We start from the raw sequence: 26,474 nt of genomic DNA, 5'->3' as shown, positions 1-26,474 counted from the left end.
CTCTTGCCCCCAGGAGAGCCCCTTCTGCACACTGTGGCCAAAGCTGTCTTCTATGTACGAAAGCAAAGAGGTTCGCCCCGGCTTCAAAACCAGTGGCTTCAAGTGTTGGAAGAAAATCCAAATATCTTCCTGGAATCGGAAAGTCTAGCAAGATCTCACCCCACCTCCTCTCTCCTCCACCTCCTGACAGGCCTGTGCACACAGGGCTCTGGTCACCACATTCCATCTGTTCCTTCGATGAAGCCCCAGGGCCTTGGCATCTGCTGTCCCCTCTGCCCAGAATGGGCTTTCCCCAGGCGTTCATGGCTGCTCCTCCTCATCCCCCAAGATTCAGCGAGAAAGGCACCTTCTTCCCAAAGCCCAAGAAAACAGGGCAGCTATTTCTCTCTTGCTTCCTCCCTCTGCCCCTGCACCCTGGTCTCTCCCTAACTTATTGCCTTTTTTCCCTTTATACTCCTATCACACTCTGAAATTATTTACTTATTTATTCCTTATTAAATCCTCACTCAAATAAAAGTTCCATGTAGGACAAAAATCTTTTCTGTTTCATTCACTGTTATGTTTTTAGCATCTCTAACAGCGCTCAAGACTTAGCAACCATTCAAAATGCATCAGTTGAAGGAGAGCAAAACTCCCCACTCCTTAGGCACAGGATGCCCATAGTGACTGCTTTCCAGTGTGTACAGTGCGGAAGGATGGGCGGAAAGAGTAACTTCACGGTGGAGAAACCAGACAAACATTGCCTCCGCTGGGTGGTCAAGATCAATGTCAACAATGATAAGCCACGTTGATGGTATGTGCTCTTGATATGATAGGACGAAAAGGGCCCTTATTCATCTCCAGTCCTCCTCCCTTGAATGCATATCATCCAGTAATAAGAAAAACACCAAAACAAGTCCCAACGGAGGGACACGTCTGATTAATACCCAGTGTCAAGGTCACTGAAAACAAGGGAAGTCTGAGAAGCTGTCATAGCCCAGAGAAGTGAAAGGCAGGATGACAGACAATAAACCATACGGTATCCTGGGTGGGATCCTGGAACAGAAAACGGACATTAGGGGAACACGGAGGAAAAGAGAACGAAGTCTGGACTTTGGTTCACAATAGCGCATGGTACTGGTGCACTCATCATGAGGAAGGTACCATATTAACGTCAGATCTCCATAACAGGGCCACCTAGGTACCATCTTCTCAACAATTCTGCAAATCAAAAACTGCTCTAAAATTTAAAAATTTTATTTAACAAGCACATGTCAGGTGACTGTAACTAAGATACTTGCATGGAAAGTATTTCCTGTCTTTTTGTAAGAATTCACTGACACAGACGCCAGTAGTAACGTCAGAAAAGAGGATTTCCTGCAGTCTGTTTCACGGTCCGGGGCTACCGTGTGTGCAGCGTTGCTTTGCCAACCGCACACCCTGAAAGGCTGTGACGGCAGACGGCAGCCCTCCCCTAACTGAACTTCCAGTGGTTCAAAATGAGGAAAGTTGGGGTCAATGAAAAAAATAACAAATCCTGCCCTCTCTGAGGATGAATCACATTTTCCCACTGCTCTTAAGTCAATCCAGCCGCAAGCACTACTTGGGCTCAGCGGCGAGCTCCTCTCCTAGATGGGGGTTCAAAGTGCCACCCAGTGAAGCTGGCCCAACACAAAACTCTCTCCCCGGGCGTCAAATGGTATGGTACGGACTACAAATGGCACAGATGTCCAGAGAGGACCAAGCGTGGGAGCTGGGGCAATCAAGGAAGCCTTCCTGCAGGAAGGGCCAGGCTAGATTTGGAAGAAGAAATAGGATTTAGAGAGACAGAAGGAAGGAGAGAGGGTGCTCTGGGCAGAGATCAGGACACAAGCAGAGCCAGGGTGTCCAGGTCCACCTGCAGGGAGCAGTCTGATGAGGGCTGCGGCCTCCCCCAGGAGAGACAAGGAAGAGGACTCGGCAAGCTGAGCCCAGCTGGACCAGAACAAACTTTGAAATCCTCCCAGACTCTTAAGGCCGGGAATCAACACCTCCTCCTTCCTGAAGGGCCTGGGCTACAGTAAGCCCTCCCCCCGAGTGGAAGTCCTCCCCTAGCTCTCGCACTTGCCTTCCGTCCTCCTTTTCACAGGCAGTTTGACTTTCTGTCTGTCTCTCCCACCTACCACAAGCCTCCCGGGGCAGGGTCCTTCTCTACCTGCTCTAGAGGGTCCGGCGCTTAGGGCTCAAAGAAACATCTGGAGAGTGACTAAAAGGAAGAGAGCCTTAATGATGGGTTACAGTCTGAGACATCAGGACCCTCCCCCTCACACGGCGGGGAGGCCTGCGAGGTCTGCAGAAGGTCCACGCTAGACAGAAACGGTGACACTTCCTCCATCATCTCGCCCACCCTTAGCCCTGCTTTGCCTTCCCTCAGCACTCACCCCACCCTGACCCCCTGACCCTGCTTCTTGTCTGTCACCCTCAGTCAATAAACATTAGCTGACTGCCTGCCACCTGCCACGTGTGTTCCAGGTGCTAAGGATACAGGTAATACAGACAAGAGATTTCGATTCGCAAGGGGTTGATATTCCAGGGATTGGGTGAAGAGCAAAAAATAACTAAGTAAGTAAAATACACCGAATGCCAATTGGTGACAGGTGCCATCGCAGGATTTAAAAGGCAGGGAAGAAGGATGGGGAGTTCGAGGGAGTGATTTGAAATTTTGAATAGGGTGGTTATGGGGAGACCTCATTTGAGCAAAGGCCTGAGGGAGGTGGGGGCAGGAATTCTTTCCTTCTGTGTTCACTGACCCACACCTAGTACCTGGAGCGGTACCTGGCAGGCAGCGGGCATGGACGAATGAGTGAGAGAAGGAGTGTGTGGAAAGGTTAATTAATTTTTTTAATTAAACTTATTTATATCTTGACATAATTATAGATTGACATGCAGCTGTACGAGCTAATAGCCTTCACCCAGTTTCCCCCAACAGCTTACATGACCATAGTACGATATCAAAATCAGGAAAGTGGCATTGAGATAATCCACCGACCTGACTCAGACTTCACCCGTATGACATACACTCCTTGTGTAGGGGTGCCTGTCGTAGGTAGTTTCACGCAATTTTAAGGATGGATTCATTTTTAATGCACAATGAGGAGGACACTTGGAAGTGTCCCGAGTTGAAGGAAAGTGGGATGAAGCGAATCACCGGTCACTGAGAAGGCTGGGCATCCTCACATATGAGAGCTCCATTCAATCCTCACGGCCGTCCTAAGAGGGCAGGTATTCCCATCCCCATTGTACATACATGAAAACTGAGGTGCTCAGAGAAGGTACGTATGGGAAGCCACGCAGGTGACAGGCAGAGACCAGAACCCCAAACCCATGACTGTCTGGTTCCGTCCCTGGGCTCTCTCCTGAACACATGAATGGCCTGAATAGAAAAGCTGAGGAAGCAAGGGCCCAGCAGAAGGCCAGCCTCCAGCAGACCCTGGAAAACAGAGGAAATGAGGGAAGGGTTGATGAAGAGGTCTCTGGGACGCTAAGTTAGGGAGAATAGAAGTATCACTCACGGAAAGAGGACTGGAGGGCTAGAGGGTTCTGGAGGAGGGGAGAAGGCGGGTGTCCTGGCTCAGCTTGGATCCTCTGTGTGGCCTTGGGCAAGTCGATGTCTACCTCTGGGCTCATGGCCCTCATGGGTGCAGGAGTGAGAATGGCCCCCCATCCCATCTACTCTAAGGCCAAAGAGAGATGAAAAGGTGGCCCTTTGCAAAGCAAAAGTGCTAGACCACCTGCCAAAACCAGAAAGAAGAACTCAACCCAACGGCCCAGACCGCCTGTGGTCTCCCAACCAGAATGACTGGCTCGCTTTCCCAAAGATAAAAATGCAGAATTTAGGTCAGCACACACAGAGACTCTCACTTTGTTTATAAGAGGCAGAGAGTGTGTGTTCCTATTAAATGCCTTCAAATTGCAGCGATGATGAGAGACCCAAGGCTGTTTACCACTCTGGATATTTACTTTTCCCATATACAAATCAGCTCGGGTGCCGTCAGAGCTGACGGCACCTCACACGGCAGGCCTCTGACATCCCCACTCTCCCCGGTGCCTACACATGGTTTGAATTTATTGGTGTTAGTAGCTTTCATTTATATTGTGTGAGGATCACGGAATGACCAGCAAACAGAAGCTCTGTTCTGTGCCCTGGAAAAAGCACGGAAGTGTGAGGAAGGGGGGGGGGGTGGGAAGATCCCTCCAACCCGGGGAGAAGTGGTTCTCACCCACGGGGTGGCCCAGTGGGAGCCCCGAGGGCCGCTGTGGGAATGAAGGACCAGTGGGAAACCACAGCCCGGCCAGAGGTGGCCCTAACGAGGGCCAGAGGCCCAACCACTGAGTGCTGAACACTGGGGCGCCGCAGTGGGAAATGCAGGCCACTGCCTAGATGCTTAGCCTCTTGGAACCAAACATTTGGAAATCTGGGAACAATGTGGGGTGCGGTTAGGGACTTTCTGTTTTCCACCCGGATACTCAGGCGATGATGTGTAGATGTAGCTGGTAATTTTACAGCTACACACAGCATCCCTGAGTGCACATTTGCAGGGCCCTAGGCAAAGCCAGATTCATTAGATGAGGCTCCTGCCCTCAAAGAACTTCAGTCTATGGGGGAGACAGACATATAAACATATAAAAGACAATAAAATTAAAAATGCCCTTTCCCAGTGAGGTCAGAGCTAGTTTAGAAAGTGGCTTTGCAGCAGCAGGGGTGCGGTTTATGGTCTACCAAGCGCTCACACCCGCTAACAGCTGTCTGTGAGGGGAGGGAGCTGCCCGGGTCATGCTGCTGGACTCCTAACCCAGTGCTCTCACTATTTAAGGACCATTTGTAGACTGCAGATCCGCCTGACACCCTACTTCTGCTTGGGGAGCATTCAGGAACCACCTGCCTCACTCCATCCCTATTTTGAACACGTGGAATCCCGAAAGTCAGCCATCAAAAGGGTCACATGGAATGCAGGGACATATTGTCTTAGAAATGCTGGTCACGGTCTCAGGCTCCCCCACAAAAGACCCTGTAATATATAACTACAGATGGTCTCATTCAGCTGCCAGGTACTTTTAGGATCTAGTTCTAAGAGAAAACACTCCCAAGTTCCTTCCTATTCCAGAAGCTGAGAGTCTTCCTCTGGCTCAGCAGTGAGAACATCCTGGATCTGATGAGAGCAAAGACCCTCATATGGCAGCTCCTTCCTCCAGCCAAGGGGCCTGAGAATTTCCAGGCAGGCCTGGCTCCTGTCTGATGAATGAATGAATTGCAAAGTTGGGAGTGGGGGTCACTGCCCCCCCAACACACTCTGGATTAAGCCCAAGCTTCTTAACTGGTTTGTGAAGCCACCATGATGTGGCCCATGAGCCTCCAGCCAATTCCCTAGTCTTCCATGCCCCCTGCAAACATGCTCTGCATGTGAGTAAGGGTAGTCCCTCCGGTGGGATCAACATCACCACCAGCGCCAGCCCCAGACGTGCTGTTCCTCCTGAACCCAGGGATACCACTAGTCCTTCACTACCGAGCTCAGGCGGCATTATACTAAAGCTGAGCCAGGTACCGATAAGGATGGGGTCACCTACTGTCTACAAATGGAACATCTTTACCAGCAAAGACAGTTCCTGGACAGCAAGGCTGCAGTCCCTCCACCCTGGTAGCATCTGCAGATGCTTCCAGAGTAGCGGAGCCCCCACAAGGCCCAGCTGCCATGCAGGTGGAGGCTCACAGTCAGTGCTTAACAAGGATACACAGGTAGGAGCTGATTCAGTCCAGCTCCTGTCACATATTGAACGGGGACTCACAGCGCAGTTCCCAGTAGTACTTGCCCAACAAACAAATGAAGGCATGGATGAATGGATGAACAGCTTCATAATAACAAAATCAATTCGCTAAGCATTTACAGGGTAGGGCATCCCTTTGCTATTTGAAAATTCATTTTATACCACCTTTCTTTTACAGAAGACCGACATTAGTACCTGTTTCCACAACCCCCCCCCCAAAAAAAAAAATCTGGAGAGGATTTCTTTATAAAAAGGGGCAAGAAAATAGCATGAGAGGCGGTGAGCACTCAAAGCAGCAGCCAGAGCGGCCCCATCGTGTTCCTTCCCTGCACCCACACTCAGCATCTCAGCACTAAGCCACCATAGCTTCGGACTGTGCCTGTGAGCATCTAACTGCTTTATCTCGGTTTATGTTGGGCATCCATTAGCAAGGTGGGTCCTTAGGTATCAGAAAAGGTTTGAGAGGTTATTCTCTGCTTCTAGGAGGGCTCACAAATGTTTCCATGTAAATTAATGATAGTGGCTTCCTTGCTTACACGGCAGGAACTCTCCCCCGTTGGATCGCAGGAGAAACCTGTAGTTCTCTTTGGGAGAAAGAGAGGAGGTAAAACACCTGTACACCGAGGACCACAGAGGGCACAGAGCTCTTAGAGGTTAAGATAGTCCTTCCCAGGCTTTATCCCTTGATTCTCCCCACAACTCTGACTTGCTGCTATTAACATTCAACCGCTGAGGGAAAGGACACTGAGATAGCGGATCTCCCCAGGTCATGATCAAACCCAAGACAGAGCTGGGCCCCGAGCCTGGGTCTCCAGCCTAAACTTCTCGATCCCTCCTTTTGATGTGTCCTCACTCCGGGAAGCAGTGGGGGGGGGGGGGGGGGGGGGGTCACAGGGAAGCCAAACCAGAAGGGATACAGTCAGACATGACACACCACAGATGGTCAGCAGAAAATGATCACACTCTGGGTGGTCGGGCCACACGCTTCCAATCAGGTCAGCCAAGCACACCCATCCCTGTTCTGGATGACGCTCAGTGGCTCAGTGCATGAGAGCCTAAGGGACCAAGGGCCATCTTCTCCACAGGCTGGGTCTCCCCTCAAGACAGTGTGAAATTGAGCCAATCACAACAATGAAAATGACCACGACTTCAACCAGCACAGTTAACATTCATCACCTCGTACTTCCGTGCCAGGCACGCAGCGAGGTGGTTTATATGCATTACCTCATTTACTCTTCACAACACACGCGGGGGGGGGGGGGGGTGGAATACTATGTGAACCCCTTTTTTCAGGTGTGAAAACATACCCCAGTTCTGCAGCCAAAGCGGTAGAGCAGGAATTCCAACTCCAGTCCAGTCTCTCCCTTAATGTATCGGAAGATCTAAGAACAGATCCTGGTTCCACCATTTTGCACAAAGCACTTAGACTCAATTTCCTCAAAATGATGAAAATAATACCTGCCTTTCAGGACCGTTTTAGGAATTTTCTGTGATACACCAGAGGCCCAGCACATAACGGGCACTGAATAACAACGGCTGTCTCGGGAGCCGGATAGGAAAGGGAAGAATGCAGTTAACGGAGGGAGGGGTAGAAACACTGTTCTTTGCATGCCCTCCGTGATGTAGGAAAGAACGTTAGGGTCTGAAGCCGATGGCCAAGAAAGAATTCTTGAGACGTCTTGGGTGCAAAAAAGGTGATTTTATTAAAGCACACGGACAGGACCCATGGGCAGAAAGAGCCTCAATGGGGTCGCGAGGGGTGGGGATTATACACCTACAAGTTGGGAGGGGGTTAAGGATGGCTTAAGTCTCTAAGGAATTTTGGAAACAAGGTTTCCAGGACCTTGAGGGGGCTAGTTATTGTTAGGAAAAGGTCATTTATTACCATCTAATAAAACCTTAGTCATGAGACCCTTCGGATGTATATTGGTGGGTCATAGCCTTGGGCGATGATCGCCAACACATATCTTGGGAGGTGGTGTTTAGAAATTAAGGACAATTTTAAAGGAATTTTCATATGTTAAAACAGGCTTACAGGATGGGGGCTAAGTGTGCCTTTTGCCCTCAGCAAGGTGTCCACATGGAGGCAGCTGAGTCCGTAGAGGAAGGTCACTCTGCCTGTTTCAAGGACTCGTCAGTGGGCTGTGAGTAGTAAGGAAATTTAATAATTTTTTTCAACTGTCTCTGTTTCCCACTCGGCATTTTCCCATCCTGGCACTTCTGTTTAACAATCCTCCTTCTTCCCCGTATGGCTTTTTTCCACTCCCATCTCCATGGCTCTGATCCGCTTCAACACGCAAGATCTCCATCAAGAATCTTAACATTCCTTTCTCACCACCCTCCCCACAAAACTACACGGACAGAAGCAGAGTCATATAAAATCACCTGCTAGCGTACCAGCAGGCCTAGGCATGGGGGTTATGTGACTCTGGGTCAATTGAACATCCCAGTCAAGGGCAAGCACAAGGACCAAGTATTATTACCACTGAGGTCATAAATGTCTCAGTTTACCCTTCCCAAGAGCAAGCCACAGCTCTTCAAGACACACATCTCAGCCGCAAAAGCAAGCAGGTCTGGTGCTCAAAAATGTCTCATAATCCAAAGGATGCTCCAGGCCCTCAGAGGCGTCCTCGTGGAGGAGGGGAGGAAGAGAGGTAAAGCAGGTCAAAGACTGGGAACTGCAAAGTGCAAGCAAATGGTTCGAATTATGGGTTTGTCTCCTCTCAAACCCAAGGCTGAGCAGTTCATGACCTGGAAACCCTGCGACCCAAGGCTGAGGGCTGAGCCAGAGAGATTTCCAAAAGGCTTTCTCTGCCCGCATCTTCCTTTTCAACACGGGCTTTAAGATGGGACTGAGACTTGAATTACGATCGGCATAGAAGGTGCATTAAGGCCCCAGGAGATGACACTGGCCCGGAAACTTCCAATAACCTTAATAGGGAGGAAGCAGGTAAGTCCTTTAAGCAGAAGCAACAGCAGCAGTGGAAGAGGAATAAAAAAGGCCTCTCCTTTTATCTTTGCCCTGCGCTTCTGGGCAGGGCTGGCCTGTGGGGGGGGGAGGGGTCCGCCCCGGCGTACCATGGGGGCCGACCCCCAGGCGGCCGGGCAGGTGTAGGGGTCAGCGCCCGAACCTCGCCCCCACCCCGACGGCTCCCGCTCCGGTTCCCGCTCCGGCTCCGCTCCGCCCCGCTCCCGGGGGGCACCGCCGGCCCCCGGGCGCACACCCTGCAGCCTGGCCGGCACACCGGCTCGTTCAGAGCTGCACTCCGGAGGGAGAGACCGCCCTCGCCCTCGCCCTCGGGAAGCCTTCCCAGGTCCTCAGGGCTGAGAAGGGTGCGTCTGCTGCGCCCCCACCCGGCGCCTTACCCGGCACGACCTCCCCAGACCTCCCTCACCCTGCTCCCCCCAAGCCTCCTCCCCGCTCGGGAAGCAGCTGCCCGCCCGGAATGGCATCATCGTCCTTGCTTCCATTTCCATCTCCAGCACAGATCCCAACGTCTGGCACAAAGTGGGAGCTACAAAACATTTCTCATGCTAATTTAAAAATCCAATAATAAGAATGAGCTAGTGTTTACCGAGTGTGGAGTTTTGTGTCTGGCACTGCACTACAGTGCTTCACACTCATCAGTAAATCCTCACAGCACTTGGATGGAGTCGACTGATGAGGAGACTGAGGCACAGAAAGGTCCTGCAACGAGGCCGAGGTTACCAACACTCCCAAGAAGTACATGATCCTGGACGCTGAAGGAGCCCTGGGCTGTCCCCGGCCAGTGCCTGGAGGCTTGCAGTGGTGGGGGTTCCCAAGCCCAGTCTGTGCCACTGCTGTGTAAATAAAGACTAATTCTGATTTCTAAAGGTAGAATCAGAGCAGAATGTTCCTCGGAGTGAGGGAGGCAGGGAGGAAGCTTTATACCAAAAACAGAGGCTCACAATTTAGCAGCAAATGAGAAGTAGGTTTTAACACTTCACACTAAAAAAAAAACAAACAAACAAACAAACAAAAAAAAAAAACACTTCACACTGCCCTTCCCGACCCAATGGGAAGAAAAGAGTGAACCCCACAAATAAAAGGTGACAAGATCTCAGCACTCAGGGCAGGGGAGTGTTTGCCCTGCCTGCAGGGGAGGGAGGAGGTGGTCAGGTACTGATCTGAAAGCTGCCAGGTTCCCCCACCTTGCCTAGTCAGGGGAGGAATAGACTCCAGCAGCAGGTGCCACTAGTCCCAGGCTGTGGCCCAGGGCTCTGGCTTGCACAAGCCTGGGCTGATGACCTGCAGGCTCTTTTCAAGGGCACTCAGGCATTCAGGGGGGGCCCCAGGTGCAACTCACCCACTGTTACAGACCAAAAGTGTCTCCCTCACCCTGATTCATATGTTGAAGCCCTAACCCTCACAATGATAGCATTTGGAGAAAGAGTATTCATGAGATAATTAGGTTTAGAAGAGGTTGTGAAGGTGAGGTCCTCCTCGTGAGGGCTTAGCCTGAGGGCTTAGCACCCTCCATCAGAATGCTAGCTCTCTCCCACTTTCAACTCATCTCTCTCTCTCTCTATCTCTCTCCCTCTCTCTTGCTCTCTCCACCTCTCCTAACCGGATCTCAGACTTCCAGCTTCCAGAACTGCTGGGAAGTAAATTTCTGTTGTTTGAGCGGCTCAGTCTACGGTATTTTGTAATTCCGGCAGTCAGCAGACTAAGACACCCACTGATCCTTTTAAGACACGAAACTATTTTGCAATATATACAAATACTGAATCAGTATGCTGTATACCTGAATGTTAATTATACCTCAATTTAGAAAATACATAAATAAGTAAATGAAAAAGACCCACAATGCTGAAAGCCAATCACATCATTGTACCTCAACTCAAACTGCTGAGTTAGGATGAGATGGTATCCGCCCTCGAGGTACGATCTGGTGACCACGAATAAAAGTCTGGCTATGAAGGGGCATCTGAAGAGTCCAGGCTTTTAAAATGACTGCCCTCAGGAATCCGCACCACTCCTGAGGAGTCAGAGACGGCCGAACAATACAAACTGGGAAGGGTTCTCGGGTAGAGGGAACAGCAGCAGCACACGCGTGGAGGCATGCCCAGGGATTGGGTGTGGGGTGGGGGGAGCAAGGACTAGAAGAAGTCCGCATTACGGGGGCCCAGAGCCAGAGGAGCTAGTAAGGGGTAAAATTAAACATTTTAAAATGAAAATAAAGTGGGAGGGTGGTGAGCCTGGAGAGGCTCATGTGTGCTCTGGGTAGTAAAGGGGAGGGAAAAAGAGGCCTTTGTTTGCAAGTACCAGATGAGGAAGAGAAAACAAAGTGTTCCAGGATGGAGACAGAGAAATCCAATAGGGCCCACGGATGTCACAAAATCCTGACCAAATGGGCCAGCAGCAGGACTGAACTCAGGTAGGAGGTCTGAGGGCTTTCTGTGAATAGAGAGGCCAAGAACGGCCTCTTGTCAGCCTCCAGAGCTGCCCACACCCCAGTCACAGAACACCCCACAAAGCCCCAACTTCAGAACTGGAGCACATTCTGTCTGGTTTTACAGTCAATTGTGAGCCTTATGTGGAGCTGGATTTTTAATCGGGCTCTATTAGAAAAGAAAAGACTGTTTCAGTAATATTTACAGCATGAAGTAAAATACATAAATATTGAGAGAATATCATAAAATGTCATTAAAAAATCCATAGAGGAAAAGAACATACGAGGCTGGGTTATCAGGGAAAGCTCTGGACTGACTCTTCCCAGGCCGATTTAGATTGAGGAGCATTCTGGGAAGACTTCCTGGAGGAGGCACTGCTTTGAGCAGAGCCTTGGAAATCTCACAGGATTCGGAATTAGAAGAGAAAGGGAGGAAATTCCTGGAGAGGGAGGGGGCTCAGCAAAGCAACAGCGTTTCCAAGCTTGGGGCAACAGTTTTGTGTTCCAGCGGATATACTGCGCAGATTTAAAAGCCTGTGATCCTGGAGGAGCTGCTCGGCGAGACGGCTTGGCAGCCGCTGAGCAGGACTGAAAGCCGGGCCACCAGCTGCCTGTGGATTAAGTAGGCGGACAGAGAGCCAGTGATGGGGGATAAAAGAGAGTGAAGTGGATACTACTTAGAAGCAAACTCGAGGGGGGAAGAGCGTCGGCAGACCGGCTGGCAGGCCGTGGCTCTCCTCGCATTCTTCGGTTTCCTCCCTCGGAAAGCTGCATTACCAGGCGACCTCTTCCTGGCTCCGAGAGAGGTCCAAATGGGAACTATTAACAAAGGCACACTCCCATTTTTATCTCCGTCACAAAGTGCTTCCCCGCGCAGGCTTTCTTCTCCCTTTGGCCTGGGATCGGGCTGGCGGGTTGTGGGAAGATCAATGTGTTTGCCGATGGGGCTTCTTGGAATTCTGGAAGACTGGTCCCTTCCAGCTCGAAGATTTTAGAAGTCTGTGTCTATGAGCTGAAAATTCTTCAAAGCTCAGAGGCTAGGATTTCATGATGTGAAGATTCTTCGAGTCAAAAAATGCCTCTGAGCCGAATGTTCTAAGATTTCACCATTCTTAGATTCCCTGAGCCTCAGAGTCCTGGCGTATGATTCAGAGAGTGTGTCTAAGTGTGGAAGGCTTCACGCTGTGAGCTTCTGATTCTGAGACTAGAATATTTCATGACATCTTGGTCACCTCTGGCTTTACGGCCTGACTCTCCTTTGATGGTGGTACCTAAACCATCCTGTGTCTGCTTCTGGGCTTGTTTTCCTCCCCCTGAACGTTAGGAAAATATATTCAGCGGTTACAGTCGGAGTTACCCAGGTCAGAGAGAGCGGACAGGCCTGCCGAGCCAGCGGGGGCTCTTTGCAAACAGCTCTCTCCCTGCGCACAAAGAATCTGAGACTACACACGCCTAGGGGTCAACGCTAGGGGGTCCCCAGAGGGACTTCCATACCATGCGACAGACATTTACTGAACAGCTCCCAACCACAGGGCTCCAGTGGGAGCCACAGTAGGTGTGGCAGGCTGCAGCAGCGCAAGCTGGAGACAAGGCCCGAAGCACCGTGTTTCTCAGTCTAGGATCTGGGTTACTCTCCACCTGGGCCGGCTTGATCCAACACGGACTGAGAGGCTCGCGCTCTCTGGGTGACTTCTGGGGAGAAGAGGGCTCAGCATGGCCCCTGTGAGTCTCCCTGTGAGGTGTGGATGAACCAGGGCACTGGAGACACCAATGCACATGCCTCAGTTGCTAGGGCTGTAACATGGGGCTAAGAATACTCACTCTCCCTGGCTGGGCAGTGAACCCTCCACAGCTAAATACTAGGCCATTCCCGGGTGTGCCCCCAGCATTGCACTGGCCCAGCACAGAGAGGTGCTCTGGCCTGAACCTGAAGGCGTGAGGAAGTGAGGGAGGGAGGGGAGCCCCAGTGAAGGAGAGGCTCCGAGGCTGGGCAGGTGTCCAGGGGCTGTGCCACAGCAGGCTGGGCTCCCCGCTCCGCAGACTGGCAGTGGGAGGCAGCAGGATCACCCACCGGAACCAACAGGCTTCCAGATAATTAGGTATCAGCAGCGGCCTGCCGAAGATTAGACTGTCAGCCCCGCCCAGGCTCAAGAAAACCCGGGCGGCCCCAGGCCTTCAGGATATGGGGCCCATAGACGAACACCAGAGCGGTCAGAACTGGGCCGAATCCTGGAAATCATCCTGCCTACAGTCAAGGGACAGAGGGAGCCACCAAGGCCCAGAGAGGGAACGGACTAGCCCACAGTCACAGGCAAGGTAGGAATGAGGTCAGGACTAGAGCCTGCTTTGTATGGGAACTCTCCACTTGATGATTTCAACATTGTTTTAAAGATTTTATTCATTTATTTGACTGAGTGAGAGAGAGAGAGAGAGACAGCGCGCACAAGTAGGGCGAGCGGCACGGAGAGGGAGAAGCAGACTCTCCACCAAGCTGGGAGTCCAACATGGGACTCGATCCCAGGATCCCAGAATCATGACCTCAGTCAAATGCAGATGCTTAACTGACTGAGCCACCCAGGCACCCCTGATCCAACATTTTGTGTCCCTGTAGGAATGCATGGAGCTATTAAAGTTCAAGGAGGATACTCTTCACGGTGGCTCCATTCATTCATTCATTCATTCATTCATTCCACAGTGCTGGATGGCGGAAGGGAAGGAGTGGGCATATCATGGTTTCTGACCATTCAGCCATTCATTCATTCATTCATTCATTCCCCAAATATTGATCAAGCACCTAATAACATGTGCTAGCCCCTCAGGATATAAATACAGGCACTCTGACTAAAAGGAGACCCTTCCTTATTCAACTGGCAGTGTTAAGGACACATCTTCACAATGGTGCCTTGGAAAGCTCGGGACTCCTTCCAAGGAAACAACTCATGCCCAGAATGTCTTTGGGAACTCCTGTTTTAGAATCAACTTCAGATCCAATTTGTAAGTCAAAGAGAAAATCCATCCCGGCACTTCTCAATGATCTCTACCGTATTTTATTATATTTCATTTTTTAGCAAAAAAAAAAATGATCTCCCCCAACTCCAACACACACGCACATCACCAGATAATGCCATATGACTATGAAAAACAAAAATAAACTCAGAAGTTTATTTTCAGGCTTTCAGAAGCCTGAAAAGCCTGGGCTTTAGCATCAGACACACCTGAGCTGCAATCCTGAGTCCACTGGCCCGGCTGTGCAAGCACAGCCACATGGCAACGTTCTTACTTATTGTCTGTGAAAGAGACTTGACACATCTCTGTGAGGATCACAGAGGATGTACTTCTACCAGGTTTAATGCAATGCCCGTGTGGAGACAGAGCTCAATCAATGATGGTTTTGTGGTTTCTAACTCCCTAGTGAGGGCGCTGAAGCATGTTACACACATTTTGGACGCCATTGGCAGCTGTGCCCCAGTGCTCCGGCTTTACACACATGGGGTGGGTAATGTCGCCGTGTCTGTTTAAACCACAGCAAAGTACAGCATGGCAGGGCCCTTGCTATCTCAGGCCAGGGAGAAGTATGGGACTCAGCCATATTCTCATCCAGGGCCTCCACTGTGGGGTGGGGGGGACTGAGGCCCCCTAGAGGGAGATGGACAGCTCCTGCGCAGCCCTGCTCCATCAGCCCTGCTCCATCAGCCCTGCTTGTTAGTGGCAGCCAGTGCCAGTCTCGGACGGGAGGCAGCCAGCACAGCCGATTGAAATCTGCAGATCCCAAGATTGTCACAAGATCTGGACTCAAGGCCCAGGCATCCCCAGGTCCCTGAGGGCAGGGGCCGCTGCCACCCCACTCCAGCTTTGCTTTGTTCTACAAAGGATGAGCAGGGGCCATGGCTGGTGGAGAAGGTGCGAACAGGGCACACATGAGGCTTCCCCTGCGGCCCTCCTCTTTCCCTGTCCTGGAGCTGGCCCAAACGGTTTTCCACGCCCAGGACCTACGTCGAGGTAGCATTTTACACGTCCTATCACCTCCCACAAGTAGTGTCTGCTCAGAGCCTTACAAAACCAGCTCAATCGTGAAAGGCTGGTCACCGCTGCCCCATTTTATAGATAGCAACATGAAGTTCTGCATGAGTCATTGGCTTTAGAGCCAGAGCAGGGACTGAAACCTAGAAGCAAGTCAGCTATCTCTCAGCCACTGTGTGAGCTGTCTCATACATCAAGGCCTCTGCCATTCTCGCTCCAGCCCCAGAGACAACATACTTGCTCCACAAGTATAAACTCTCCAAGAACTAAAAATCTAAGCCCTCTGGCTCTAACGGAGAGAAAGAAACAGCAGAAAGGACCGAAGCAAGAATCGCAGAAGGACATGAAAAAACGAAGTCAGCATGGGGTGGCAGGAAGCATGAAGGCCTCGCTTAAGGCCAGGTGGACTGGCTCTGGTCCTCATTAGCCACGTGACCTTGGGCGAGTCACCCAGCCTTTCTGAGTGCTCACCTGCGAGAGCATCCGACCAAATGGAAAAGCATGCCTCCTGAGTGCAGGGTGCCCGGCAGGTGGAATTGATTATAACTGTCCCGTGGAATGTTGGAACTGGAAGGGGCTTGAAATAATGACCTAATCCTGGCATCTCAGCTCACAGGCAGGAAAAACCAAGCCAAGAGAGGAGAACTGACTTGCCCAAGGTCACACTGCAAACCCACGTTGATGTTGGCTCCAGCACTCTGAGTTTATGCTGAAATCAGAGACCAGAGACTTTTTCAGTGGCTCCTCGCTACCCGTGGAATCCTAAAATATACACTTTCTTTCTCTCCACTTAGCAAGGAAAGATGTGGTATTTCTGCCTAGAAGAAAATATAAAAATTTGAGAAATACTAAAATTAAAACTAAAATTCCAGCTCCTCACAAAAACGGCTTTCTAAAACTTTTAAGGTTTCTTTTTCCCGCCTTCCTCTCTCATTGTTTCCCTGCACCAAATATTTTGCAATAACAGTAATGCTGAGAGGAAAGAAAAAATAAAAATCTGATGCACTTAACAGATATTTCGGTACAATAATGCATCACAGATGTTCCTATCAGACTGTGCACGCGCACATACAATTTTCCTGAGAAGGCTGCTCATTTCTGACTTTGGGGTTGAGGACCCTTAACACCCCCATCCGCCCAAGCTCCGGGATCCTTCCCTTCCCAGTTAGCCCACAGCTGCCCACGGGGATGGAGGAGAGATTTCAGCACCTCGCTCCAAAATGATAACAGGACAAATTGGTGGGGTCGGACACTCTGGCAGGTGGTGAAGGGTGTGCAGATTAGGGAACCGAGAGGAGTCCTGTTTTCTTTTGTTCCGGACTTGCTTCCTGCAGCCCTCTTGAGGAGCTAGACCCAAGAACAATTTTAAAAGCGGGCCCAGGCTGGTGATGGGGTGGGCGCGTTTTTGAAACCAGAGATTTGAGTCCGTTTGATCTTCAAACGTGGGCTTTGGAGACTGTCAGCGGGCTCCTTGCTGGCCGATAAATGGCTCTCAGGAACTTTTCCTAAAACATAACTTCACACACTTTCCAGCAAATGTTTTCAACCTACCGAAGCCGTCATTTGGTTGAACAGCAGTGCTTCCAGACACCGAGGAAAGATAGTTTTGTTGTTTTAAGAGAGACAGATTAAAGCCAGGGGCTCTTTAACCAGAGGGTTTCTGTGCTCCCTCCAGCTCTCCTCGGATTCCTCTGTGGTTGGTACAAAGAGGGTGTGGACAGTGATGTTGGATGCCCCACCTCCCCGACCTAAAGAAGATATCCAGGCCAGACGTGAGGTCTCTGAGCAGAGAGGCCTCCCACAAACCTGCCTCCAAAATGAGATGGGCGGTGAGCGCTGGGGAGCCCGACACAGATAATATCAGCTCCCGAGGCTGGCAAGGGAAAAGTCACTTCAGAAGGGGAAAGCCGGTATGTTCAGAGGCTTCAGCGCCCGGGCCAGAGAATGCACAGGATTTTCCCCCGTGGAGAAGGAGTCAGGCGTAGTCAGAACCCTGCGGGGCGTGACTAACTGCCCCAATATTCCTGCCACCGGGGCCCTCTGGGTAAGGACTCCACAATTATGGGAGAGCCAGCAGGAGAACCAACAAACTCGCCTTTCATTTGGCCGGCAAATCAATCTGGCTTCTTACCTCCCCGGGGACAATATTGCATTTCCCCTGGAAACACAAAGGCCAGAAGATCTCCAAAGGGGGATCGGTTTCTGCCGCTGTTTCCCTGGGGAAGAGCTGCAACATCCCGGGAGCAGCAAGCAAGTCTGGTCCCGGTGGTAGAGCTTCTAGCCTGGCCAACTTATGAGGCTGTCTCCTGAACGGAGAAGCCCGCCTCGGGGGCCGCACCTCACCCAGGGCATCGGCCCAAGCCCTGTTTTGAGACCTCCTTGCAGGAGCCACCAGCCCTGACGCGGAGCCCCCCCATCACGGGATTGACAGCCTGTTCTCGAGGCACAGATGTGAACTCATTGTTCCCAGGGTCTCAGAGTTGAGTTTGGGGCCAGTGAGTTGCAAGTGACCTCTGCCCATGGAGATAGGGCTTTTAATGACATTTTGCTGGATCAGGTCTCTGGCAGCCAGAGACTTTCAACCTCCGAAGCTCTTCCCTTTTCCCTGGCCCCATTCTTGAGGCTCGGAAATCAGAACTGTCAACCTTTAAGTGAACACATTTCTCTGAAATTATTAACCTCAAAACTATCCTTGTTGACTTTCTCTAGGCCTAGGGAGGCAGTCGGAGGGTCGCCTAGAGCCACGCCAGGCCCCGGGCCATTCAGCAGTTGCTTAACCTTATGCAGCAAGTCAGAGCCACAGGACGCCAGGTCCACTGGCCCTGCCCTGCCCTCCCTGTACGCATCCCCCGTACGTACACGCTGCTGCCCAGGTGTGACCCACATAGCAGCTTCCGGACAGCCTCCTGCCCTTGAGACCCCAGGGCCTCGGCATGGTTGGACGCGAACTTGCAACTCACTCTTGTTCTCCTCACTCTGATGCTCCCAGGAAAATTCTTTCTGCTCAGGCAAGCACGGCAAGTGGGGATTGGATATCCCCGACAGGTAGCACCGCTGAGACAGAAGCCATCACCCCAACTCTAACCCCCAGGTTCTAGCGCATACCAGCTTGCCCTCCGCCCACCGCTAAAGCAGCCCAAGAGCTGCCTCCTTGCCCGAAAGAGCCTCTCCCACTGGGAGAAGGCCAGGGCTCCGGCCACGGACAGAGGAAGGCAATCAGAAGAGAGGACACAGGGGCTGCCCGGGCCCCGGGACGCCGAGGGCCTACCTGGGAGAAGTTGAGCCCGTTCAGTGGGTGGCACTGCTCCTCCACGCGCTCCACGGCCCCGGTGCTCTTCCTCATCTTCTCGGCCTGCTGGGCCAGGTAGAGATCCAGCACGGGCACCCCCCGGGAGCGCACATCAGTCTCCGTGAGGGAGTTCACCATGAGCATCACCCACACGGGCCTCTTGCGCTCCCAGTTGCCCGCGATGGCATTGAACAGGTAGTCGGCGTAGAGCCCCTTGCCCCGCTGCGCTGGCGTCATCCACGAGGGCATCATCAGCTTCACGTAGTCCAGGTGGCGCTTCAGGCGCCAGTAGAGGTCCCGCGGCAGGACGTCCTGCAGGTTTTCCCCGTGCGGCAGCAGCTGGCAGCTGGCCAGCGCCGAGATGGTGTACGGGTCGGTCAGGTCCAGCTCAAAGTAGACGCGAGCGCTGGCCTGGAAGGCCGCCTTGGAGTTGTCGGGGATAAAGTCCCAGACGCGGGTGTAGGGGACGTGGATGGTGCCAAACAGGTAGGCCGGGGGGTCGCGCCGAATAGTCCACAGGAAGGAGTTCAGCTCCCTCTGCTGTAGTGGGAGAGAAGGCAGGCGGTGAGGCTGAAGGCGGCGGGGGAAACCGGGTTAGCAGCCAGAGAGACAGCTGGGGACCGGGTGGGAGGCAGGGGCCCACGTGGGGCAGGGGAAGAGCAAGGACTCTGGAAGCCGAGAGATCCAGATTCAAATTCTGTCTCGGCGCACTGTTCCACTTCCCACACACTCAGTTTTCCTGCCTGTGAAATGGGAGTGAGAGCAGCCACCTGAGGGGAGGCTGAAAAGACACAATGCATACAAGCGAGCCCTAAGAGCAGTGCCAGGCACAGAGGAAGCAGGCAACGAAGGAGTCAGGATTAGCTTTCCCCCGCGAGGGCCAAGGACCTCAGCACCTGAGAACATTCAGGCTCGGCCAAGCCAAACCTTCACCGGTGGTGTTTCATGTGGAGGGTGGGGAGAGGGGGACTGAGAGTCCTGCTCTGGCAAGAAGGGAGGAAGTCATATAACTTTTAAATCCAACCATTAGAAGATACATGCCAAGAGCACTTTGAAAGCAGAACACCTATTAAAAATAGCACACCTATTTAAACAGCTACTTCCCATTCATCGGGGGATGCGGTGTTCCCGTTTGGAGGGCAGGTCTGGGTGTCGGCTACCCTGCCCCAGCACAGATGAGAAAGCGCTTTAAAAGCGGCAGGCGAACCTCGAGGCCCTGCTCTGGGAGGCGAAGATTCCCCAGAATTGGTCCCAGGAACCCTACATACTCTGGGGCTTCGGCCTTCTCCCCTGAAACGCTCCACCTGGCCTCCAACCCCAACTCTGTCACCTTCTGTGACCGAAGCTCTGATGAGGGGTGTTCGGAGGGGTCCTGGACACAGGGGGCCTTTCTCCAGATCTAGCATAGGACCAGGGCTTACGGGGCGTGAGAAAGAGGCTATCCTTTCTCTCAGGCAAACTCCTTTTCCAACCAGAAAAGCCCCTGCACTGTGCACTGACCACCTGCAAGCCCGAGGTCAACTCATAACATTTCTCTGCCGGATTCGGAATCGGGCGCAAGTGAAAAGTGTGTGGCCGGGTGGGTGGGGACGGTACCTTATCTTACTAACAGCCCAAACTCGTGAGTCCCAGCTTCTTGGAGAGAGACTAAGTCTGAGCTCCCAGCTGGCCCTTGCCTCCCTGTTCCCGCACGGAGGACGAGGACGAGGAGGAGGAGGACGCGGAGGTGCACCTTGCCCAAGGTCCACTAACTCTCGGCTTGCCGGGCAGCGGGTGAGCACCCTACACAACCTTCTCCGGCTCCCTGGCCTCCAACTCAGTGTCATTTTCAATGCATTCATTGACACTTTGAGGGAGGGAGACCGGGAGAAGGCAAGGAATTCCGCAGTTGGAGGAAAATTAAGAGAACCAGTAATTATTCAACCCCGAAGGAGATATTAGGCCAGCGTGCCCCGGCGCTTCCCTTTCCTCTCCTCTGGAATCTAACCCCTTTTGGTGAAATGGGGGCAGTTGGGGGATTGGGTGCGGGGGCCTGGGCTGGAGAGGGAGGAGGAGAAAGTGTGCCTTAGGTGGGAGCGCGGGCAGGGGAGAGGGCAGCGCGGGGGCCGGGGCTGCTGGAGGGCGGACCGGAGCCGGGGTCGGGGTGCGCGGCGGGCGGGCGGGCGGAGGGCGGAGGCGGGGCGCGGGGAGGACGCGTCCCGGGGGCCCGTCTCCGTCCCGGTCCTCGTCCCGGTCCCCGTCCCCGTCCCGGTCCCCGTCCCGGTCCCCGTCCCCGTTCCGGTCCCCGTCCCCGTCCCGGTCCTCGTCCCCGTCCCGGTCCTCGTCCCCGTTCCGGTCCCCGTCCCCGTCCCGGTCCTCGTCCCCGTCCCCGTCCCGGTCCTCGTCCCCGTCCCCGTCCCGGTCCTCGTCCCCGTCCCGGTCCCCGTCCCCGTCCCGGTCCTCGTCCCCGTCCCGGTCCCCGTCCCCGTCCCGGTCCTCGTCCCCGTCCCCGTTCCGGTCCCCGTCCCCGTCCCGGTCCTCGTCCCCGTTCCGGTCCCCGTCCCCGCGGGCCGGGCGGGCGCGCTCACCGATCCGGGCGGCCGGCACTGTCCTGCGTCCGGGGGCTGCGGGCGGGCGCGGGCGGCGGCGAGGAGGGCGGCGAGCAGCGGCCCCGCCAGCGCGGCGAGCATCCTGCCGGGGACGGGGCGCGGAGGCTCCTCGCGGGCGCGGGGCTGCAGCGGCGGGGCGCCGGCGGCCGTGTGGGCGGGGCGGGGGGCCCCGGGCTCCGAGCGCGCGCCGACGCCCCGCAGCCGCGCCGAGCTCCCGGGGGCGCGGGGTCCCGGGGCGGGCGGGGCGGGCGGGGCGGGCGGGGCGCGGGGTCCCGGGGGTCCCGGGGGTCCCGGGGGCGCGGCGCGGCGGGGGGCGCGCGGCGGGACAAGTGCGGCGGCGGCGGCGGCGGCGGCGGGGCGGGCGGCGGGCGCGGCGGGGCGGGCGGGCGGCGGGGCGGGCGCGCCCGGCTGCCCCGGGGCCGGGCTCAGAGGGGCGGCGGGCGGCCGCGCGGCCGCTGCCCGGGCTCCGCCATGCTGCTCGGCGGCCGGCAGGGAGGGAGGGAGGAGGGCGGGAGCGCGGCGCGGAGCCGGGCCGGGCGGGGGGCTGGGGCCGCCGGGGCGGGGGAGGGGAGGACCCGGCGCGGGGGGCGGGGGGCGGGGGGCCGGGCCGGGCCGCGGGGCGTCGGGGCGCGGCGAGGCGGGGTCTGCGGGGCATGGCAGGCGCCCGCCCGCTCCCGTGGCCCCCCGCCCGCCGCCCCGCGCGGAGGGCGGCGCGGCCCGCAGCGGCCACTTCCCCGCTCTCCGAACTTCCCAGCGCAACTTTTTCCTCTCCGCCCCTGCCCGCGCCTCCGCCTCCCCCGCGCTCCCCCTTCCCCGGCCCGCGCCCCGCCGCCCGCAGCTCCCGCGCGCGGCCACCAGGGGGCGCCCGGGCCGAGGCCCAGAGCCCGGTGCAGGGGTGCGGGGCTGCGGGGGTGCAGGGGTGCGCCGGGCCTGGGGAGCTGCGGAGCTGCGGAGCTGCGGAGCTGCGGCCGAGGCGGGAGCGGCAGGCGCGCCGGGGAGGCCGCGCAAGGGTCGCTACCGCCGTGCGTCTCACCGCCCCGGCTGACCCTGGCTCGCGCTTAGTAGGTGCTCGGCCAGCAACGGGCATCTTCCTCACCATTCCTTGGCCTCTTGCGTTTCAACAGTCTTCCCCACTGGACTTCCTCCGACCCGCCCGGGGCGCCTGCCAACGGCCTGGGAACAGGGAAGAGTCATACCCCAAATCCTTACACCCTAGGAATTGAAAGAGCCCTTTAAAGCAACCTCCTGTTCCCGAGAGTCAAATGAAGCTTAGAGGAAACCAAAGAACAGGGCCCAGGCTTCTGGGCCATTTGCAGAAAGTGGGGAAGCGGAGTCCCAGGCACCCTCCCCTAGTTCCGGTTGATGAAAGTTCACTGATGCCCCCCATGCTGGCAGCAGAGACTGCAGTACGAGTTAGGGAGAATCGTCAGGAGCCCAAAGCCTAGAGGGAAAGACAGGGACAATTAAAACCCGACAATGAGTGAGTGCCAAGAAGCACCGTGCAGTGGTCACAGAGAGGAACATCTGCTAACCTCAGGGGCTCAGAGGCTCAGGGAAGACTCCTGGGAGCGGTCTTGAATGCCCAGTCCCGGGCAGCTGAGTGGAGGAGCTGCACAAAGCCGGCAGGGTGAAGGAAGAGCAGGTGCTAAGGTGCAGAGGAGAGGACATAGGTGCCCGCGGGGGACTGCATGCAAGTGGACAGGCCTGGGACAAAAGGCCGGTGGCAGGAGCTGACATTGTGTGTCCTCTGGCCACAGCAGAGAGTCGGTACTTCACATGTCCTACGTGACAGGGAGTCTGGCGGGAGCCAAAGTGCTCCCTTAAGAGACATGACTGTAGGTAGTGAGTTGGGGGCAGAGAGCTCAGAGAGGAGACAGGCAAGCGGTGCAGAGGTGGCCTGACTCCCGGCCCAGTGCCTCCCCACCACTCTGGAGCTCTCCTGTCTTCAGGCACCAGATTAGACAGCTGGACAATGGAGAAGGTTGGGCAAGGAAGACTGGGCTGGGCCGGCCTGGAGGGGCAGAAAGGCTTCCGGAGCGTGGAATCTGGGCCTTTGGGCAAAACACGGAAGGAAAGGAGGGGAACGCCAGAGACTTGCAGGTTGGACCACACAAGATTGCCATTTTCGTAGGTCAAAAATAACTGATGTTGACAATCTCGGAGGGTTCAACCAAGAAGGTATCCAGAGCAACCTCAGTCTCAGCCAAGCATACATCTGGCGACAGATGTGGAGCAGGCCAGAGCACCCGGGTGTTGTGAGAGACCCGTGCGGCTCCATGCTTCCCACCCACAGAGCCTGAGAACTCACTGTGACCAGAGAAGCCTGCTAAAGAGCCGGGCTCCTCGGTGCTCCACAGCTCCCTACGGAGCCACCACTGTGCTTCCTAAGGTTGGGGTGAACCAGCTGGGAGGTGGGAGGAGGAGTCCACTGCACGGAGAGGGAGAGTGATGGTCTTCAAGGGGAATTAGGAGACACAGGCAGACAGAAGATAAGGAAGGACCTGGTCAGGTTCGAAATGGATCCATATAATTAGAATGATGGTGCATGTGAATATGTGGGTGTGTGACTCCTAAAATGTTCCAAGGCTTGCTTTCTAAAATTATAAAAGTTTCATTGGCTATGTGTCGTGAGTGCCAGCTATGACTTCTTCCTTCATGGCTGTGTGACCAGGGTCAAAACAGTTAACCTCTCAGTGCCTCTCTTTCTCCATTCTTTCCATTCTTGTCTTTTTTTTTTTTTTTTTTTTTTTTTTTGAGAAAGAGAGAGAGAATCTTAAGCAAGTTCCACCCTCAATGTGGAGCCCAACTTAGGGCTCCATCTCATGACTCCGAGATCCCGAGATCGTGACTGAACCACTCAGGCATTCCTCCTATCCGATTTTTCTGAGTCAATGTGTGCAATAATACTTTGGATCTCCATCAGCATTATTACTGATATTGTTAATAAGATGCAAGAACAAACAGGCTTTTCCACTCCTAGGTGGAAAAGAAATTGGAAACATGCATCCTCACAAAGTAGCAGTGTTATTTAAAATAACTAAAAGAGACATACAACCCAAAAGTCCATCTATAGATGAATGGACATACAAAATGTGATATGTTCATATGCTGGAATGTTATTTGTCCAGAAAGAGGAATGAAGTACAGAGACATGCTACAGTGCGGATCACTCTTGAAAACATGACACTAGATAAAGGCAGCCAGTCACAAAAGGGCATATATGATATGATTTATTCCTATAAAGTGTCAGAGGCAGCAATAATAGAAGCAGAGAGTAGATTAGTAGTAGATTAGGGTTAGGAGGAATGGGGAGCTTGAGGGACCTTGGTTGAATGCTACTGGGTTGCTTTGGGACATAATGAAAATACTCTAGAATTAATTGTGGTGAAGTTTGCACAATGCTGTGTACATACTACAAACCACTGTATTATATACTTTAAATGGGTGACTTGTATGGTATGTGAATTATGTTTCCATAAAGCTGTTACCAAAAAGAAAGAACAAACAAGTTTGGGGCCCCAGGAGAGGGTGCTCCTCAAGAAAAACGGTCTTGGGATCCCTGGGTGGCTCAGCGGTTTAGCATCTGCCTTCAGCCCAGGGCGTGATCCTGGAGACCCGGGATCTTTCCCACGTTGGGCTTCCTATATGGAGCCTACTTCTCCCTCTGCCTGTGTCTCTGCCTCTCTCTTTCTGTGCCTCTCATGAATAAATAAATAAATAAATCTTTAAAAAAAAATAAAAAGAGATGCCTGGGTGGCTCAGCGGTTGAGCATCTGCCTTTGGCTCGGGGCACGATCCCAGAGTCCTGGGATCAAGTCCCACATCAGGCTCCCTGCATGGAGCCTGCTTCTCCCTCTGCCTGTGTCTCTGCCTCTGTGTGTGTGTGTCTCTCATGAATAAATAAATAAAATCTTAAAAAAAGATATTATAAAAAAAAAGAAAAGAAAAGAAAAACGTCTTAGTGTTTTCCAACATTTTTCCCCCACCTGGTGTCATGAGAGCAGCTCTAGATGAACAGTCCTAAAATCCTGGAGATCCACCGTGCTTCTGCTAATGTCTCACTGAGCAGCTTGGGAGGGTTCCATTGGCCTTGCTGGACCTCAGTTCCCCTGTGTGGGTACGAACAAGCAGATAACCCTTAAGGGTCTTCTGTGTCCAACACTAGAATTCAGAATCCCATGGCCACTGGCTGCCAAGGGGCCTGTAGGCAGGATGAGAAAGGCAAAGGGCTCAGGAAGCAGTCCGTGGTCAGCCACCTGCCTCCTCTCCCAGTGCACATCCGGCCCACTTTCTTTTTATGGCAATTTAATTAAGTTGTTCAATCAGATGGGTACCAGGAATCTGTAGGTTGTAACAGCCCAGGCAGACACAGAAGCCTTGTAGCGTAACTAAACCAACAAGATCTGCCTCTTGAGCTGATCCAGGAGCCCCAGGTTCTGTCAAAGGGCGTCTCTCAGGGAAGGGGATGAGGGGCTCCCCTGCTCAGCTGGGCCTCCTTTGCTCTGGGCCTGAGGGCTGCCCCCGTGGCCGGCCAGGGCCTGGGTCGCTGGCCCCGCTGGTGTTTTCAAATAGGCCCAGCCTGGCCTGACTTCCAGTTCAACTCCTGTCCCAGGTGTGCCCATCTTTCACTCACCCAGAGCTCTGCGTTCTCCACCCCAGTCTTCCTTGTCTGGAAGTTAATCCTTGAAGACTGAAAGATAGGACTGCTTAGGAGGTGAGGTGGGGGGAGGAGGAAAGCAGATTCCAGGACCATGCAGCGTCAGCAGTGCTTAAGACAGTCTGGAGTGATGAAAAGAAGTAGAAAATACCAGATACCGAGATGATTCAGAAAAGGGCTTTCCTGGGGTGCCTGGGTGGCTCAGTCGGTTGGGTGTCTGCCTTTGGCTCAGGTCATGATCCCAGGGTCTTGGGATGGAGCCCTGCATCAGGTTCCTTGCTCAGCAGGGGGCCTGCTTCTCCCTCTCCCTCTGCCTGCCGTTTCTCCTACTTGTGCTCTCTCTATCAAATAAATAAATAAAATCTTAAAAAAAAAAAAGAAAGAAAGAAAAGGGCATTCCCTCATGGAAGTGTGGAAATAGAGGCAGGGTGGTAGAATATGGATCGAAGTTGTTATACAAGATGGCATTTGTAAAAAAAAAAAAAAAAAAAAAAAATTAAAACACACTTAAAAAAATAAAAATAATGAACAGCCTCTACCTGTGGTCCAGTTCAGTGGAGGTATGGAGAGCACAGAGGAATCAGCTCAGATGGTGCCCTCACAGAGCTTGCAATCCAGTAAGGGAGAGAGAGAGGCAAATCGTGTGATTTGGGAGACATATGGGGTGTGTATGTGTTTGGGGAGCAACTTGAGAGAAAGCCAGCCTTAGGAGAGAGGAAATCAGC

The 26,474-nt window shown here is 53.7% G+C and overlaps 1 protein-coding gene across 5 annotated transcripts in view; it reads right to left on the bottom strand.

The window, feature by feature from the left end:
* TRABD2B (TraB domain containing 2B) overlaps positions 1-21,266 on the bottom strand; it is a 207,730-nt gene extending 186,464 nt beyond the window's left edge. For 3 of the 5 annotated variants that reach the window (XR_011994812.1, XR_011994810.1, XR_011994811.1), the window contains exons 1-2: positions 21,072-21,265; positions 18,484-19,044 (exon numbers count right to left, since the gene is read on the bottom strand). Coding sequence is in view for 2 of the 5 variants with exons in the window: in XM_072724059.1 (XP_072580160.1) it covers positions 18,484-19,044; positions 21,072-21,173 (663 nt within the window). In the remaining 3 variants the exon portion in view is untranslated. Of the gene's footprint in view, positions 1-18,483; positions 19,045-21,071 lie in introns of all 5 variants that reach the window. The other 2 variants (XM_072724059.1, XM_072724060.1) reach the window with 2 other exon arrangements.
* Positions 21,267-26,474: the final 5,208 nt, after the last annotated feature.

Source organism: Vulpes vulpes, chromosome 10 (genome assembly GCF_048418805.1).
Source record: "Vulpes vulpes isolate BD-2025 chromosome 10, VulVul3, whole genome shotgun sequence".
Lineage (NCBI taxonomy): Eukaryota > Metazoa > Chordata > Mammalia > Carnivora > Canidae > Vulpes > Vulpes vulpes.
This window is presented reverse-complemented; position numbering and strand designations above follow the sequence as displayed.